Raw genomic sequence first — 20,515 nt, 5'->3', positions numbered from 1 at the left:
AAGTAGCTAAGGTAATTATTTTTATTATTTACTAGCGGTCCGCCCCGGCTTCGCCCGTGGTACATGTTTACGTTATCTCTACATAAGAACCATCCTCGTACTTCAAGGAATATAATAAAAAAAGAATTATCGAAATCGGTTCAGCCGTTCTCGAGTTATGCGCTTACCAACACATTTTGCGATTCATTTTTATATATATAAGATTTAAATTAAATTTGTTATATGTGTTACTATATCGGGATAAAACCTAATCTATGACCTTTGTTAGGTCTCAAACTATCACTGGACCAAATTTCATACTAATCGGTTCAGTGTTTGAAGCTTATAGTTTGAAGCGTGAAAAAGAGACAGACAGACTTACTTTCGCATTTATAATATTATATTATACTTAGATATATATTTATTAATTAAAGTAATTTTAAGGATTTAATTTATAAAAAAGTGTGAAATTCTAGGTCCTAGGATTAATAATAGACAGGTTACACGAAGATGAGAAATATCCAACATTTTTGGAAGAAATGTTAGAATTTATCGATAAACTACTTCATAATATTTATAATGGTGATTTTGATGATGATAATGTGGTATGTTATGTGTTTCATTTCATAATAATTGTATATATGTACTTTATTAAGCTATTGCATAGCTTCTATCGCGGGCCTTGAGCGCGGGGACCGAATCGAGAAATTCCGTAACGAAAAAACCTCACGCTCCCCACTCCGACGGGCGGAGGTGTGGCTTGAAGGCATAGCATGCAATAGCTTTACCGCGGCAGTCCCCAAGTGCCACACGTCTTTTTGTATTAAAAAATTGCCAGCTGTTCCTTCTCCTACTAAAAGAAAATTATCAATTTTTATACAAGTCACATTTTAATACAGCGTCATCTGTCGGAATTTATAAGTTTTGGAGTAATTAAAAAAACATACTAAACATACTACGGTAAAAGTACCCTTCCAGTCACCTAACTGTCCCGAGACACAAAAAAATATATAAAACTAGCTGCTCCGCGCGGTTTCGCCCCCGTGGCTCCTCTCCTGTTGGTCTTAGCGTGATGATATATAGCCTATAGCCTTCCTCGATAAATGAGCTATCTAACACCGAAATAATTTTTCAAATCGTACCAGTAGTTTCCGAGATTAGCGCGTTCAAACAAACAAACTCTTCAGCTTTATAATATTGGTATGCTACTGCTTTGCGATGTGAAAGACAAAAAGAAACAAACTCACTTTAGCTTTTACAATATTACAGTGCGGATGCAAAATGTTCAATTTTATTAACCACTAGCTTTCCAACCGCGGCTTCGCCCGCGTTTTCAAAGAAAAACCCGCATAGTTCCCGTTCCCGCGGGATTTCCTGGATAAAACCTAGCCTATGTTGCTCAGTGAAGATGCATCTTTCTAATGGTGAAAGAATTTTTGAAATCAGTCCAGTAGTTTATGCGTGAAAACCATACATACATACATAATTATTAATTACAAACCTTTCCTCTTTATAATATTAGTCTAATACATATTATAAAGGCGAAAGTTTGTAAGGATGTATGGATGTATGGATGTATGGATGTATGGATGTTTGTTGCTCTTTCACGTAAAAACAACTGAACCGATTACAATGAAATTTAGCACACATATAGAGGGTAACTTGGATTAACACATAGGATAGTTTTTATCCCGGAAATCCCACGGGAACGGGAACTATGCGGGTTTACCTTTGCAAACGCGGGCGAAGCCGCGGGCGGAAATCTAGTATAGATAATAAATAATAGTGTAAATTTATTTCAGTTCTTAAAAAATGACGAAAGCATCGATCGCCTTATTCTTCTAAATAAATCGCAAAATATAATAAAATTTACAATAGAGAAAATAACGAAAATTCTGGAAAGCTTCCACGAACGTCTGGAAAAGGGCAGCCATGTTGAATTGGAAAATATAAATACAGCTGAGAATTTGTGCTTCATTTTCCATTTATTGGAGGTAAAAACTAGAAAGTAGAAATCTATAGTAAAAAATAATGTATTAGTTTCTTTATCATAAAACTAGATTTCCGCCCGCGGCTTCGCCCGCGTTTTCAAAGGAAAACCCGCATAGTTCCCGTTCCCGTGGGATTTCCGGGATAAAACCTATCCTATGTGTTAATCCAAGTTACCCTCTATATGTGTGCTAAATTTCATTGTAATCGGTTCAGTAGTTTTTACGTGAAAGAGTAACAAACATCCATACATCCATACATCCATAAATCCTTACAAACTTTCGCCTTTATAATAGTATCATAAAATTGTAAATAATCGTAAAAAAAAATCATACTGTAACAAAATAATATCTATGGGATATATTATCAATACCTAGGTAATAGAAAAAAAAACACAATATGTGTGCCAAGCACACGTGTCAGAAGTGAAACTTCTTCTCTAGGCGCGTTGAGAGTAAACCTTGAAATTTTACTCTCAATGCGCCTAAAGAAGTTTCACTTGAAAATAAAAGTAACACTATGATAATATAATATTTATTAAAAAAATATTATTAATTTCCCAGGTACTACTAAAAAAGCACACAACGAACTTGAGCCAAACTTCACAACAGAGTCAAAACGAAAAAATTCTAAAACGTTCCACTTTAACAGAAATATGGCGGAAAAAGTGGAATCTGTCACAAGCCGAAGTGTACCATAAACAGGAGAAACGTGACGTCATCGTCATGTGTAGTGACGTTTTGAATAAAATTATCGTTAAGTCTATGGAAAATTACAGTTTGGTGGCGTTTGCCGCTTTACAATGTTTCAATTTGTTGCAATCTTGAATAAAAAATGAATTAAATAAATTTGTGTTTTATTCATATACTAGTTTTCCGCCCCGGGCTTCGCCCGCGCAGTTAAATCAAATCCCGCATAGTTCCCGTGTGATTTCCGGGATAAAACTTATACTAAGTCCCGGGGTAAAAAGTAGCCTATATTCTTTCTCGGGTATCAAAATATCTCCATACCGAATTTCATGCAAATTGGTTCAGTAGTTTAGGCGTGATTGAGTAACAGACAGACAGACAGAGTTACTTTCGCATTTATAATATTAGTATGGATTTATTATGTGTATGACTATGAACATTTCCTCAATACTTCACTAGGTACATTAATTATATGAAATAATCGCTTTCTCTGTCCATCCCCACTAGCTCTGCTCCGCGGTTTTACCCGCAGTGCTCCGCTCCTGTTAGTCTTAGCGAGATGATATATTATAGTCCTCGATAAATGAGCTATCTAGCATCGAAATAATTTTTCTAATCGGACCAGTAGTTCCCGAGATTAACGCGTTCAAACAAACAAACTCTTCAGCTTTATAATATTAAAGTATGTATATAGAATCTTTAAAACTACGTAACGGATTTTCATGCGGCTTTTTTAAGATAGAGTGATTGTCAAGAAAGGTTAAATTTAAATTTAATAGGTTTTAGACTAGACACTGGACTAAACGCACGAACCCGCGGGCGCTAGTTTTATGTAAATTTGACACAAGCCGCAATGTAACATACACTAAAGACACGTGACGTGATCGTCATTTGTAGCGACATTTATTTATTTATTTAAATAAATAAAAAAATGTCGCTAAGGTCGCTACATCTATACTTATAATAAATCTGTAGAGAGGCCAATTCTGTACATGAAATATATTTAAAAAAAAACTATGAAGGGGTGATAAGGGATCGCTACTGATGCCAAAAATGCAATCAGTAAAATTTTTGTCTGTCTGTCTGTCTGTCTGTCTGTATATTCGTTATAGAAACAAAAACTACACGACGGATTTTAACGAAATTTGGCACAATTATTCTTCATACTCCTGGGCAGGTTATAGTAAAAGAATCATATAAATCGGTGTAGAAACACCAAAGTTATACATGAAATACGCTATAAGTCATCGCGCGTGAATTACATGCCATAAGGATTATTTTTGTGTATCAGTTGCCGCGTTCGACGCGCTTCGCGGCGGGAGCTATAAAAAGGCGGCGGGTCCGCACCCGTTTCGCGTTGTCACGGCATCACGTGTGAACGGCTGAACCGATTTCGATAATTCTTTTCTATTATATTCCTTGAAGTACGAGGATGGTTCTTATGTAGAGAAAACGTAAATATGTACCACGGGCGAAGCCGGGGCGGACCGCTAGTGTTGAATAAATTGTTTGAATTGGGTTGTGTTTTATTTGTAGCCTTGTTGTTTTTAACTCATATCAATGATACACACAGAATACAGTAGAATACTTTTATTATGACTCCGCTTATTATGACCCATTTTTAATCAATTGTCCCGTAATGGCCGCACAGATATGGCTTAGCGCAGCGCAGCGCATTTTTCATTGACAAACTATTATCGACATTGTCCTCATTGAAAAGCGCGCCTCTTTTCAACGCGCGTAAAGAGCTTTGATGCTCCCCGGAATAAATTGTTGTTATTTGATTTTGAATTTTATCGTCGATAATTGTTTGACAATAAAAAATGCTCTGCGCTGCGCTTCAGAATATCTGCGCCGGCACTCATAGTGACCGAAATGATTTGTGATGATTCGGACTACTAACACTTTCGACTGTATATTATAAGTAAAAAGGTGTAGATAGGTTACTAGTCTCTTTACGCTCACGATGTGCTCGCGATAGTTGAATATGGTTGAATCACGGTTGAATCATGCCATCTCACTTTGACATCAAATCGTGTGTGCGTGTGTTTGCCGTTTTTGAAGATCGAATGTTGTATGTATGTGTATGAGAATTTTCCTGAAACTTTTTTCGTGAATTGTCAAAATAAGGGTAAGTGTACCATAAACAAGAGAGGCATGATATTGACGTTTATATTCATAGATGTAACGTTGCATTTACATCAAAAGAACATAGAGCAAAAGCACACCCCGGACACTCCATACGAAATGATCGTTTTGACAGTCACACTGTAGAGACTGCAAATGTGTGTGTTAACGCTTTATGGTTGGCACATTTGTGACTAGCGTAAAAAAAAATCGCGTTTTTCTGATGAAATACATCCGTAAACAGCTCAATATCTATCTAACCATTTTCTACGAAAAACGATAATCACAAATCCAAAATAATAAAATTACTTTAAGTCAATTTGATTAATGTTGTCAAATTTCGTTGCGTATCGTCCTTGCAGAAAAATATGGCCCATTTTATGTCTGATCGCGCGGGGGTGAGGTAAGTTTAATTTTGGCGGGAGGCGGAGAGTGTCCGTTCTGTAGCGTTTAGCTACTATTATGTATTCTGTGGCAAAAGCATTATCTCGTGATTTATTAGACTAAACGAAAACTCGTATTCAGTGTTGTTCAGTACTAGAACATTGCATAGAATCTTTTTGAACGCACTAAGAACAACGAAAGAATGCTCTACGCCTGTTTACACTAAAAGATTTTGACATATTGGGTTTAGAATGAGCATTCGCTCGTTTGATGTTAATGCACCGTTACATATTATAAATGTGTTTGAAAATCTTTGACTCGACTTTGAAAATACGACTATGGGATATGGATGATAAAAAATAAAACACAGAAATATCACAGAATTATTTATTCATATAAAGAAGCGAGTTGTTCTTCAAGTTTGGCTTTTTCGCAGTTCTCCCTGAGATGCCTGTTCAGTTTATTTGTACCCTGAAATGTGAGAAAATGATTGATTATTAAAACGAAAGTTAAAAGTTATGTTCTAAATTAATGGAAACAATTTTTTTAAAAACGATTTTATATAGGTGCCTATGCATCGAGCTTTATTTACCAATTTGATGATAATAATAGCATTATAGTGGAGCCCAAGTGGAGCCAATTCAATAGGCAACATTTGACGTCTATCAATTTTATCTTCGTAGAGAGGTAACCTGCCTTAAAACGTCGATTAAAGTGAATTAATCGATACGGACTTGAAACATAATATGTCAATTTTAAAATTCATCAGGCAAATCCCTGGCCAAGTAATATATTTTCTTTCGTAAATTTAAGGAGTAAAATAAAACAAGCACATATCTACATAATTAAAAAAAATGCGCTTATTTAAGTGTACTTTATATTTAACTCGATTCGATTCGATTTTTAGAGTAACGTCTCTAGTATAATAAAGAAAAAAGGTTAACTGACACATCATTGTAGCATCTTCAGTTTTTTAATTCAGAAATTGTTTATTATGTTTAGAATGGTTTATTAGTAAAATCAAATCTCTTATTAATATGTAATTGAAATTGAAAAAGAAAAGCAAATATGCAGTTCTAACAAAACGAAATAACATATTATTCTACGCCGTCGTTACTAGCTTGCGTTGTTGAATTTTGTTGAATTGTTAAATGTTGCCTATTAAAATGACTGTATTATACATATTCTGACAAAGAATCATTTAAATTCCAATTACAATTTAATTCCTATTTTTTTCAGTTTTGCTTACGTACAATCAAATTTATTGGACCTATAAAACATACTTCCACATTCCAATACAAAACTCACCTTAAAACTATTCCCGCACAGGTGACAAACAGCCATACGAACATTAACTTCCCCTGTATGCGTCTTCATGTGCCTGACTAACGTCCGTCTCGCGCTGTAGTCGCGGCCGCACTGAGCGCACACGTGTGTGCGTGCGTGTGTGCGTGCGTGTGTGCGTGCGTGTGCGAGCAGTGCGGGACGGGACGCACACACGCGCGCGCACAGCGGACATTCCAAACTGTCAAATTCAAATTATTTATTGTGAGTAACATGTATTAAGCGCGTCACACACGGTGAAGATACTATAATATTTTATGTTAAATTTCTCTACTATAAAATATTACAGGGTATACCGTATCAGCGTTCTGACCATCATTTTTCTTTTTGTCATTGCGTACTAGCTCCTTTAGAACCGCGATCCTGTTACAAATGACCCGAAACACTGACACAAAATTTCAGGTCATTTTGTAACAGGATGGCGGTACTACAGGGGTCTTAGTACGCAATGACAAAATAAAAATGATGGTCAGAACGCTGATACCGGATACCTTAAGATACTGTAATATTTTATAATAGAGAATCTTAACATAAAATATTATAGTATCTTCACCGTGTGTGACGCGCTTTATGGGTTATTACATTGTATGAAGTGATCCGCTGTGATCTGCCATGTGGCGTACAATTTTTAAAAATGTTTAACATAGATAATTAATTATTAAACCGATTTATACATTTATATCATTATTATTATATTATTGTTTATACCAAGCACAAAACAAAAGAACAAAATATTATTGAATGGTCCATATTTAAGATTGAAATAGGTAAATGTCATGGATTTTTAGAAAATGTAGGTAATGTCAGTGTACTTATTAATTAATTGTTAAAATATTCTGTAAGTGAATAAAAAATATAATAAATACTGAACCAATTTGCATGTTTGGTAAAAAGATATTTTGATACTCGAGAAAGGACATATGCTACTTTTTACCCCGGGAAATAGGATAGGTTTTATCCCGGAAATCCCACGGGAACGGGAACTATGCGGGTTTTTCTTTGACTGCGCGGGCGATGCCGCGGGTGGAAAGCTAGTAATAAATAAATGTTTTAGGAAAAAAATGTGTGTGTGTACTAGTGTACACACGTAAGAAGTGAAACTTCTTTATGACCTTATTTTTCAAAAAATAATTTACTATATGCAACTTTACAGAAATACGCCGAATCACGCGCGGTAGGGATAAGAAAAAGATGGCGCGTAACGGAGAAATGTCACGCGTAACGAAAAAATGTTACACTCAATTTTTTTCCAACCCCGATAAAGAAGTTTCACTTCAATAATTTTCACACACAGCACGATCTGATCCCATACTAAGCTTTCGCTTGTGTTATGGAAACCAGATGGCTGATAAACATACATATATAATCTATACTTATAATAAATTTTAAATAAATACTTATACCTATAGATAATTAACACCCAGACACAGAGCAAACATCTATGTTCATCACATAAATATTTGCCCCGGGTGGGAATCGAACCCACGACCTCTGGCTTGGAAGGCAGGGCCACTACCAACCAAGCCAACCGGTCAGTCAACTATACAAATAGTAGTTTAATACAGTGTATGTATACAAATACAAATGACTATCAGTTGAATAATTCTATGTGCAAATTTTAACTAAAAACATTCATGTTTTTTTATTCAAAATCTACTGAACTGATTTTGATGAAATTTTTGAAGTGAAAACTTCTTTAGATGCGTTGAGCACATTTTCTGTAATGGGTATAAAATCTTAAACTCGCGTCAGGACACGTGGCCTGATCGAAAAAGCGTAAGACGGATACCATTCCAAAATATCAAACATGCTGAACGTTAATAATCAAGTTTTCACTTCTGCCGGCACTCCCCCAGTGCAACCCGTCTTTTTTATATTTATTTTTGCTTTTTACCTATATTTATATAACACCTATACTTAGATATAAAAAAGAGCGTGTGTGAGCACACGTGTTAGAAGTGAAACTTCTTTGGCAAGATTCAAAGATACCAAAATCGTCGCCTTACTCTATGACGTGACGGTATTGCCATGACGCGACCTTGAAATTTTACTCTCAACGCGCCTAAAGAAGTTTCACTTCAAAAAATCTATTAAATATCATAAATAAATATAAAAATACATACACTGTATTCTGATGAGCGACGGTATTCCTTTTATGCGCTAGCAGGCTCTTCCTCGAATTAAAAACCACATCACAATGGGAACAGTAATACCGTTCCGTGTTTAATTCGTGTGTTTTTTTATGTTGTTTCAATGTATATGGACTGCTGTATATTCTGGGGCACTGGTCGCATTGGAACTTTCGTTTTATGTGCTTTCTGGAATCACATCGATTTCGGTTTAGCAATTTGTATGAAAATGTGATAAAAAATATTTATTAAAGTTTTATCACAGCTTGTTGTTTCTATTATTAAATTAATCCTACTGATATTATAAATGCGAAAGTTTGTATGTATGTATGGATGTTTGTTACTGTTAAAGAGCAAATACTATTGAACCGATTACAATGAAATTTAGCACACATAGAGGGTAACTGGGATTAAAACATTGGATAGGTTTTATCCCGGAAATCCCACGGGAACGGGAACTATGCGGGTTTTTCTGTGAAAATGGGCGAAGCCGCGGGCGGAAAGCTAGTTATTTGTATTTAAAATGCAATAAATATGTAATAATTAAATCTACTCACATCATATGAGTCCTCAGAACTGACTGATTCGTAAAATTCTCATTACAAACGGTACAGGAGTGCAGGCGGTTCGATGTTTTCGTGTGAACTCTGCGTATGTGCTGTTGTAAGCCGTTTGCGTCTCTGCAAGAAAAACACATAATTGACGTACCTACAATATACAACTTGACTCAAAGTCAAGTTCAAAGATTTTCCGCAAATAAACTCTGCCTACGTGTGTATCAGGCAGAGTTTTCTATACTCTGTCCATTATATTATTTGCTTTTTGACAGCTTCACGCCTATGAAGGATTGTATTGTCTATGTTAAAATACAAATAATTATTGTACTTCATGGACAGGGGCCCCCCCCAATAAATGATGTCTACACAGAATTATTCAATGATGGGTCGATAGATTATAATAATCGATAGAAATACTCTGTAAAATGTATCCGATACAGAAAAACTTTTCTATTATGTTATATAATTTAAACATAAAGACAACCAAATTGTAAGATAGACACCAATCACTACATAGTATAAAACAAAGTCGCTTTCTCTGTCCCTATGTCCCTTTGTATGCTTAAATCTTTAAAACTACGCAACGGATTTTGATGCGGTTTTTTTTAATACATAGAGTGATTCTCAACGAAGGTTTTAGTATATAATTTATTGGGTTTTAAATGAAGCGGGCGAAGCCGTGGGCGGAAAGCTAGTAAATAATAAAATATTAGTTTAGTTTAGTTTTAACATAAAATGCATAGATATGTGGTCTTATTATTACATATCTTATTAGTACGTTTACGTTGTAATTATTATTTACGTACCTGATTCGATTTATGATAATATTTTGAATTTATAATTGAAATGGTATCACAATCGATAATCTTTTGGCCTTCACTTGTGGTATCACCCGTCGAGCTGACAAAAAGCAATTCTAAAAGTGGACAGACTATAATGACCTATACAATAGAATTTGAACATTACTGCCACGAAATAAGGAGTTAATTTCAATGAATGATTTATTTTAGTTTCTTTTTTTTCCAATACATTTAAATTGTAAGCAAATTTTAAATATTATGAATAAATAGTTCAGAAGTCAGTTTGTTTCTCATTTTTTTGAAGTGAAACTTCTTAATTGGGGTTGGAAAAAAAAATTAGTGTAACATTTTTTCGTTACGCGTGACATTTTTCCGTTACGCGCCATCTTTTTCTTATGCCTACCACGCGTGATTCGACGTATTTCTAAAGTTATTTTCTAAAGCTATTTGTAAAGTTGCATATAGTAAATTATTTTTTGAAAAATAAGGTCATAAAGAAGTTTCACTTCTTACGTGTGTACACTAGTACACGCACACATTTTTTTTTATAATATTAACTTACCTAAACAAATTCCCACACTGCGGACACGCCACACTCTCGACGGGTTTAGTTTGGCCACAGCCGTGGGTCCGTTTGGCCCTCGGGCCCATTGTGTCCCCGCATATTTGGCACCTATAAGTATATTAATAGTCATAAATCACTACATAGTATAAAACAAAATCGCTTTCTCTGTCCCTATATCCCTATGTATTAAAGATTTAAATCTTTAAAGCTACGCAACGGATTTTGATGCCGTAGTAATTTACTAGCTGTTCCGCGCGGTTTCACCCGCATTGCTGCGCTCCTGTTGGTCTTAGTATGATGATATATAGCCTATTGCCTTCCTCGATAAATGGGCTATCTAACACCGAAAGAATTTTTCAAATCGGACCAGTAGTTCCCGAGATTAGCGCATTCAAACAAACAAACTCTTCAGCTTTATAATATTGGTATTGGGATTTTAGACAAAGTTAAAATCTCCAGTTTCACCTGCGCTGGAAGCGGGCAAAAGCTAGGTTTATACAGTTTATAAAATAAAATATTTGCACTACAGTAAAAATAAATACTATGTACATGAACGGCAAACAATAAGTTGGATACAAACTTTCGTGATTATGATATTAGGAATAAATATCTTTGTATATAACATGTTTTTGTGCAATAAATGATTTATTTATTTAAATAATATATACCTGTAAACATCCGTGTGCGACGCGATATGCGTGCGCAGGAGTGCGTGCGTAGAAAATCGTAGCGTACATGTATCACACCGGTATTCGCCGTTCGACTGAAAATATACATAAAAAATTTATTTATTTGGGAAATATCATTATCCATACTTTAATATTATAAATGCGAAAGTAACTCTGTCAGTCTGTCTGTTACTCAATCACGCCCAAACTACTGAACCAATTTTCATGAAATTTTGTATGGAGATATTTTGATACCCGAGAAAGGACATAGGCTACTTTTTATCCGGGAAAATGACGCAATCCCGGAAATCCCACAGGAACGGGAACTATGCGGGATTTTCTTTGACTGCGCGGGCGAAGCCGCGGGCGGAAACCTAGTAATAAATAAATATTTAAAACTGTTAATTTGGGAAATATAATTATTTTTGTTGACAAAAAGGTAAAACTGCCTTTAAATTGTCAGAACTAAACCAAATTTAGTGTCCCTTCGTCCAGCATACTCACCATGGAATCCTGATATTTCATGAATGTCAAAAAACTGTTCTGAAATAGTGCCCAAAGGAAAAAAATAGTGCTCTTGTACTTGCGAAGTTTTAGCCATAGTTCGATGAGTATGCTGGACGAAGGTTTCGCCCAGCATACTCACCTCCGTCCGGAGAATCTGTATACGCTTCAAACATAATTCATACTTCAAAAAATAGTTCCCAAATAGTGCCAAACGGTGCCCAAAAAGAAAAAACAGTGCTCGAATAACTTCGGAGTTACAGGCTTCGTACAGTGAGTATGCTGGGCGTAGGTTCTACGCCCAGCATACTCACCTCAGTGCGCGAATATCGAACGAGCTATAGGTACAATTTACGTCTCAAAAAATTGTGCTTGAAATAGTGCCCAATATCAGTCCAATTTTTGCTTGACTTTTGACTTAGAAAACCATTAAATTTTAATGTAAACATCTACATACATTACATTGAGTACAGTCGAATACAATATTATTAACTTTCTTTCTAACAATTTTTGTCTTGTGTAAATTATTAATTGTCTATGTAAGGGAGTATTTACTTTAGAATCGCAATATTATTAATTACACATTATTTTAATAATACTTTATAATAATATGATTAAGCCTTCGCGCGTCGCATGGGACCCCGGTAGCTAGGAACAATGATTTTATATATTTTGTCTAGATCACGGCGCTTGAAGGATTAAGATATCAAATGAAGTAAATGCATGAAAAATAAAGTTGCTGTTATTAATGCTTACATTACAACTGACAAAATTATTCAAAATAATCATTTTCCGGATCAAGGACGGTACAACAACGTTTACGGAATTGACCTGTATTCCTCATGTGATAAAGTTCAATATAGTGTGGCAGTAATGGATGCACGTACGGTCAATAGGTATGGGGCTTACGACGCGCGGCGCCCGCGACGCAAATGAATATGTTTATGTTTAAATACTAGATGGCGCTGCCCTAACATCTTACGATTATTAGACAAGACTGATCTGTATTTTGAAGGTGATAAGGGTCCATTTTGTGTCACAAAGCAATCGAAACGAACAAGCGCTTCTCAGTTTCTTTGTTTGTTTACTTCGTCGCACATCATTATAATAACGCCGGCTTTTCACAATCCTAGTGTGGGGTTCAATGCAACATATGTAACAATATTATGTAAAAATTTTTTTGAAACAAATAAAGAAATTTTTATTTTATTTATTTTATTTTGAGTTTGACTACATAGTGGGTTGCAAAACCAAACAATGTGTTGGTGATGTCATTATTTACCTATATAAAATTGTGTATCTAGTACGTAATCAATATAGGAGCTGCACCCAAATCAGTAAGTATATTTCAATTTATAAAGTTTAATATTTTTGTCCAAAAACATGTGTGGACGACTGTACCCCATTTTACGTTAGTATGTAGAAGTTTACATTAAAATTTAATGGTTTTCTAAGTCAAAAGTCAAGCAAAAATTGGACTGATATTGGGCACTATTTCAAGCACAATTTTTTGAGACGTAAATTGTACCTATAGCTCGTTCGATATTCGCGCACTGAGGTGAGTATGCTGGGCGTAGAACCTACGCCCAGCATACTCACTGAACGAAGCCTGTAACTCCGAAGTTATTCGAGCACTGTTTTTTCTTTTTGGGCACCGTTTGGCACTATTTGGGAACTATTTTTTGAAGTATGAATTATGTTTGAAGCGTATACAGATTCTCCGGACGGAGGTGAGTATGCTGGGCGAAACCTTCGTCCAGCATACTCATCGAACTATGGCTATAACTTCGCAAGTACAAGAGCACTATTTTTTAGGGTTCCGTAGCCAAAATGGCAAAAACGGAACCCTTATAGTTTCGTCATGTCCGTCTGTCCGTCTGTCCGTCTGTCCGTCTGTCACAGCCGATTTACTCGGAAACTATAAGTACTACAGTGATGAAATTTGATGGGAATATGTGTTGTATGAACCGCTACAAAAATATGACACTAAATAGTAAAAAAAAGAATTGGGGGTGGGGCCCCCCATACATGTAACTGAGGGATGAAATTTTTTTTTTCGATGTACATACCCGTGTGGGGTATCAATGGAAAGGTCTTTTAAAATGATATAAAGTTTTCTAAAAAACATTTTTCTTAAAGTGAACGGTTTTTGAGATATCAGCTCTCAAAGTCGTAAAAAGTATGTCCCCCCCCCTCTATTTTTATAACTACGGGGTATAAAATTCTAAAAAAAATAGAGGTGATGCATGCTAATTAACTCTTTCAACGATTTTTGGTTTGATCAAAGTATCTCTTATAGTTTTTGAGATAGGTTGATTTAACTGTAATTTATTATATTTGCTGCTACGGAACCCTTTGTGCGCGAGCCCGACTCGCACTTGGCCGGTTTTATTTCCTTTGGGCACTATTTAGCACTATTTCAGAACAGTTTTTTGACATTCATGAAATATCAGGATTCCATGGTGAGTATGCTGGACGAAGGGACACCAAATTTAAATAGGACCACAAGGCAGGCATCAGCTTTCCAATAAATAAAGAATAATCAAAATCGGTTCACCCAGTCAAAAGTAATAAAAATAGAGTCGAATTCAAAACTTCCTCCTTTTTTTGAAGTTAATAAAAAAGGACCGTGGCTGTTCAAATTTATAAGCCACGATACCTATGTACTTAAAAACTGCACGATTAACTGTCGTCACGGCGTAGTGGGAACGCACCTTAACAGTTAACATATATTTTACTGTATGTATAAAATAAACGCTATTTTCAAACTACCTCCCATCGCCTCCGTGGCGCAATTGGCTAGCGCGTTCGGCTGTTAACCGAAAGGTTGGTGGTTCGAGCCCACCCGGGGGCGTAAAAACTTTTTATATTTTTTTTCAAGTAATAATATAAAAAGGTATGGTATTATTGAAGTATTTTTTGAAGTGAAAACTTCTTTAGCGGCGTTGAGCACTTTTTCTGTAATGGGTATAAAATCTTAAACTCTCGTCAGGACACGTGACCTGATCGAAAAAGCGTAAGACGGATACCATTCCAAAATAACATGCTCAACGTTAATAATCAAGTTTTCACTTCTTCCGGCACTCCCGGAGTGCAACCCGCCTTTTTTTTATCTACTGATAAGGTACATTCTAATGATTTGGTACTGATAAGCAGTAGATGATTAAATATCTTTATATTCAAGTTTATAATGTTTTTCATTAAAAAATATGTGAAATTGTATTAAAGTGTTTGTAATAAATAATGTTTGCACAGCTGGTAAATAATTATATAGGTAAGAATTTCGATGTACATAATTTAAAGTACTGAACAACCGATTTTGTTTAAAACCACTGTTTATTTTTTTAAATATAAAACCGAGGGGGTTTTTTTTTGTTTGAACCAGCTATATCTCAGAAACTACTAGACCAATTTTAAAAATTCCTTCCCCGACGCATGCATGTATACATGATTTCTGATTGTTATAAACTATATTTTACGGAAAAATCAAGGCGGACCGCTAGTCATAGATAAAACGATTAAAAAAGTTATTAAATTTGATGTAATAATGTAACATTTTATTGTATATCTTAAATACATTAGATTTTGCTACTAAAAAGATTACTTACCTCTTCATGCCGCATCATATGAGCTTGATAAGTATCCTTAAACAAAAACCCTAGTGCACAATTATAACATTTAAACTCAGCCTCTATATATTTCCTACTCTTTCTATTCCTCTCCAATTCCGCTTTCTGCTCTTCTAAAGTCCGAACTACCTTTTTAAAACCTTTCTTCTTTGTCTTTTTCTTTTTGACTGTTACTTCTATATCAAGTTTAGGAATATCATCTTCTATTTTAATTTCGTTTAGATTTTCTTCTGTATTTGTTGCATTAACTTCATTTATTAAGGGTGGACTTTGATCATCTAGTTTTTCATCGCCATTTTGATAGTTGAGATCAATTGTATCATTGTCATTAACTGATTTATCATCATCCGTGTTTATAATAAGTCTATCTTCGCTTTCGTCTTCATAAAGTTCTGGTACATCATTATTTCCTTCAGCTCTTACTGTATCATTATTAATTTCATTAACGTTTATCATTTCATTATTTTCACACTTAGTACCATCCATGTCGTGAATTTCGTCATTATTACTATCATTAATATTATTCACATGTTCAAAATGTTCGTATGTATATTTGTTTATAATATTTGTATGTAATTTCTCATCATTATTTAGCGTATCATTATCATGATTATAATTGTAATGATCTGGAATGTTTTCTGTTTTATTAACTTCATATTGTTTATCATTATATTCATATTCGTTGTTAATGTTAATATAATGATTGTCATTGAAGTTATTTTCATTAAAATCATTGTTGTATTCATATTGGTATTGTTTTTCTTGGTATTGATCGCAATCTTCGGGACATAGTATGTTTATTTCTATGTCGCTTCTGTGCAGATTTATTGTGCCTTTTTCACTGAAAATGAGTAATTTATAATTGAGAATTGGCAGCAGAGCGCATAGCATTCGTTCACTTGACCAAATATTGAATTCTACAATCAAGAAATTAACCAGTGATGTACTAGATATAATCAATCCTATACTAAAAATTATAAGAAACAAAATTTTAAATCTCTTTTAAAGTGACGAGAAAATGATCTAATAAGTATTTCACAGGACAAGACTGCAAAACATAGATTTAGATTTGCATGTGAATTTTATGTGGTTGCGCAATCGGCATTACCCATAGATATTTTCAACTCCTAAGTCACTCTGTATTAGTTTTGTTTTTGCCAGAAAAAGTACTTACTGTATTTTCTTTCCCAAGCTCTATTTCTGTACTAAATAGTAAATATCATCAAAATCGATATTGTTATTAACACATGACTCTACGGACACTACCTAGAGTAATTATCCTACTAATATTCTAAATGCGAAACTTTGTGAGGATGGATGCATGGAAGGATGTTTGTTACTCATTCACGCAAATACTATTGAACCGATTACAATGAAATTTGGTATGTAGGTAGCTGAAGAACCAGAGTAAGACATAGGCTTTTTATCCCGGAAATCCCACAGAAACGGAAACTATGCGGTTTTTCTTAAAAACGCGGGCAAAGCTGTGGGCGGAAAATTACAAGCTTTTCGCCCAAACAATCAAACACACTTTCGCATTTAAAATAATATTAGTAAGAATTAGGGTTTACCTGAACAACACAGGATACTCCAAGCTGCGCTTCAAACATATAGATCTGAACATGAACAGCTTATTTAGCACATGACAGCAAATGTAGCAGAGATGGGAGTCAGGACACAACTGTGAAAGACATAAATTAATACAAGTAACTTACATTTATTTATTTATTTTATTTATTTATAAAAAGGTATTTTACAGCTTATAATACAATAAAGAATAATTAATGATTAAGTACGGCAATAACAAGGTACACCATTATCCTATCAACATAAGTGACAAAAATAAAGAATTATAGAAACAGTGTTTAAAGAACTTAAAACTATACAAATGAGAGTTGATTAGGTATTATAATTAAATAGCAAATTTTAACCCAAAACAAGTATGTGTAAATGTGTATGTACCTATGTGAGTTTGTGAAAATGTGTGTGTATGTGTGCGTGTGAGTGTGTGTGTGCGTGTCAGAGAGAGTGAGATATGTACGAATTAGTGTAATTAAGTGTGCAAATTATTTTTTATATTCTAAATTAATCAAATCAAGGATCGCAGTTTTAAATTTAGCACGAGATAAATGGAAAATGTCAACAGATGCGAATTTTTTATTGAAAACGTTGGGAAGTCTTAGAAATGGTGTGTTTTTAAGATAATTTGTTGATACAGCCGGTACATGGAAAAGGGGTGTGTGGCGAGTTCCCTGAGTAGGTGTACAAAAGTTGATGTTTGAGAGCGCTGATAAAAAATCAAGTTTGTTACTTACATATCTTATTGATATCATGCGATAGCATCATATCAATAAGATTTCTTCTATCTTCTAAGGTATTAATATTGTAATTTGTATTAATATACAAATATAATTTTTATTTTTATTGATAAGAACTGTAGATATAATTTTTTAGATTATTTATTTATTTATTTATTACTCTTCAATAAAACTATACATATAAAACTTATTGCTAATATAAGAATACAAAACAAAAAAAAACAGTATAGTTTATTAGGCGGCCTTATCACTTAGAAGTGATCTCTTCCAGGCATTACTACACTAATATTAGATTAGTATTTTTTTCAGAAAGATATACAGGGTTACTGGTAATTAGACCGGATCCTTTTAAGAGGTGGTAGGGGAGGTTATTTGCAACAATTTGACTGTATATTGTTATATCCGGAAATGGCTCATTTTTGAGATATTATTTTTTTAAGAAAAAATATGAAACCGCCTCTAGTTTCTAGATGGATCCACATTAGTACGCTATTATTATTTATTATTAAGAGGTATAACAAAGTTTCTCTAAAACTGTAAAGAAATTTAAAATCGATTCATAATTTTTTTTTAATTTAATTTTAAAGTAGTGAAACTGGATTTTCTTAAAAAAATAATATCTCAAAAATGAGCCATTTCCGGATATAACAATATTCAGTCTAATTGTTGCAAATAACCTCCCCTACCACCTTTTAAAAGGATCCGGTCTAATTACCAGTAACCCTGTATATATAAGTAATAGATAAACTCCATTTCTATAGCTTATGTATTTTATAGATCAACTACACCACTGCCAAGTATAATCAAAATTGAGTTGCTTAAATTGAACGAGTAAGAAACATAATATTATGTTCTTATAAACTTATGTTTTAACTTTTACCTGATAGATTATATTCTTTTAAATTACATATTGTAGGATAGGCAAATATGAACACAAGAGACAAAATCAACGGAAATTGGACCTTAAAGGTTCTTCTGACTTTAAGAGAAAAAATTCTTTTGATCTGATTCTGTGAACTATCTGACATTTTGGGTGGGTCTTAACAGGATATTCCTCTAAAAAATTAGGGCAATAAGATTTTTTTGAAAGTTTTGTAACCGTTTGATTAAACGTTTATATTGAATGATTTAATTATAAAAAAATACTCACGTTAATACCGACGACTTCTTTATATTTTTCTCGCGTTTCTTCATTGGTTTCATCATTAACTGTGCTATGACATATGAAACACAAGTACGAAGACATACTTCTCTAATGTTATATATTAATTAAGTTCATTATTTATAATTTAAGGAGTATTATTAAATGTAAAAAATTATGTACTTGTTTACTTGTTTACATTTTTAACACTGACATTTATTATCTTTTGACTTTTGTAATTTTTAGATGACCACAGATAAAATAAAATGATGTTAAAGAATATGAATATTTTGGAATATTTGGAAGGGCTGTTACATTCACACAATATAAACTAAAATGTATGTTAATAATGATGTCTCATAATTTTATTGTTCAATAAAACAAAATAATATTTTATTTCTCATATAATAGGTTTTTGTGTCAAATTAAGTAAAAAAAAAACCTCAATTTGGCAACACTGGATTCACGCATGTCGCACGTCAGGAAAGGAGATTTTTGTGCTTCGAAGCATACAATAATTAAAAAACACTCGGTTTCCTCGCGAAACAATCCGTTCTAGCGCCAAACCGTGGACAATAATACCAATAAATTAATATTTGTGCGTTAAGTGTGTCGGTGCCGTCGCTTTTTTAAATTAACTAAGTCGCTGATCCTTGAACTATATCTGTATACTATTATAGCCCCTAAATTATATTATTTAGAGTTGTTTGCGTCGTTTCCTGTATTCGTGCGACAATCGTAATATTCAAAATTAGTAAAAAAGTTTTGTAATAAAGTGACCTTAGCGGTAGTAAATAGTTATGTGTTTAGCAATGTTTGCCGGTTTAGCAAATTTCCGAGTGCATGTAAAAAAGATCATTTGATGAAGAAACTGTCTACCGATGATATTGGCTGTGAGAGCTTTGGTATGTATACGATAATACTCTTTGCAATTAATAAAAAAAAAATCACCATGTTCTATTTACAAAAAAAAAAATTCGTCAACAAAAAAAGGCTTGCGTATCGCGATTTATCTTGTAATAAGGATTAATGTATTTTTAAGATATTGAGAATATTTTTAATCTAATTATATGTATTAGGTCAGTAGGCGAGACTCTAATAGGATTCTAGCTAGATACTTTTGAGGCATAATATGTAAAATCTATGAAGATGATGTCTATTTTAAATTTTTGTTTATATTTGATTTGTATTTAATAAATAACATAATTATTTGTAACAGGGAATTCCCAATTGAAAACAATAGGTGATTAGAATTTTTTGAATTGGTAATTTATTTGGTGATTATTTCTTGAAGTTATTTTTCTTGTTATCTTTATTTAGATTTTTTATTTTGGCCATTGTCCATTGTTTTCATATCTAAAATATTATTAACTGAAATCAAGAATAGAGTTTCCCAATATTGTGATGATTTTGATTATAAATTGATCTATCTTTTGTGAGCAATGTCAATCCACTGGCATAAGTATTTTCATTTATTGTTCAATAGTTTTGAGTGTATTAAAATGTATTTATTAATTATTATTAATTACACATACAAAACATCTAATTTCCTCTTTATAATATTAGTGTAGATGAAGATTATTTGCACTGGGAAATGAATTCATTAATTTCCAAACTAGGATTAAAACCAATCTTATTACTCACTTATCTACTAGCTGTGGCCGCGGTTTTACCCGCATTGCTCGTTCCTGT

At 33.7% G+C, this 20,515-nt stretch overlaps 2 protein-coding genes, 1 long non-coding RNA gene and 1 other non-coding gene across 4 annotated transcripts in view; 2 read left to right on the top strand and 2 right to left on the bottom strand.

Annotated features, from left to right (window-relative positions):
• Positions 1-20,515, bottom strand: part of LOC149895407 (uncharacterized) — a 270,965-nt gene that overhangs the window by 195,731 nt on the left and 54,719 nt on the right. The gene's annotated exons all lie outside the window — the stretch shown is intronic.
• Positions 5,542-19,031, bottom strand: LOC149895410 (uncharacterized). Its single transcript, XM_090119120.1, has 9 exons — positions 18,833-19,031; positions 16,936-17,045; positions 15,344-16,205; positions 11,232-11,326; positions 10,561-10,671; positions 9,199-9,321; positions 8,636-8,830; positions 6,477-6,693; positions 5,542-5,639 (listed from the first exon to the last, which is right to left on the bottom strand). The coding sequence occupies exons 1-9, from the start codon at positions 18,926-18,928 to the stop codon at positions 5,556-5,558; spliced, it is 1,893 nt and encodes a 630-aa protein (XP_089975246.1). The 5' UTR covers positions 18,929-19,031; the 3' UTR covers positions 5,542-5,555.
• On the top strand, positions 14,516-14,589 carry TRNAN-GUU (transfer RNA asparagine (anticodon GUU)). The gene has a single exon. It is a non-coding gene; the product is annotated as a tRNA-Asn (tRNA).
• Positions 19,287-20,515, top strand: part of Orp8 (Oxysterol-binding protein-related protein 8) — a 72,412-nt gene continuing 71,183 nt past the window's right edge. The window contains exon 1 of the mRNA XM_090119122.1: positions 19,287-19,728. The gene's annotated coding sequence lies outside the window, so the exon portion shown is untranslated. The remainder of the gene's footprint in view (positions 19,729-20,515) is intronic.

Source organism: Colias eurytheme, chromosome 31, assembly GCF_061535395.1.
Source record: "Colias eurytheme isolate Ceu_HAF_F1 chromosome 31, ilColEury1 Martin Lab GWU primary, whole genome shotgun sequence".
Lineage (NCBI taxonomy): Eukaryota > Metazoa > Arthropoda > Insecta > Lepidoptera > Pieridae > Colias > Colias eurytheme.
This window is presented reverse-complemented; position numbering and strand designations above follow the sequence as displayed.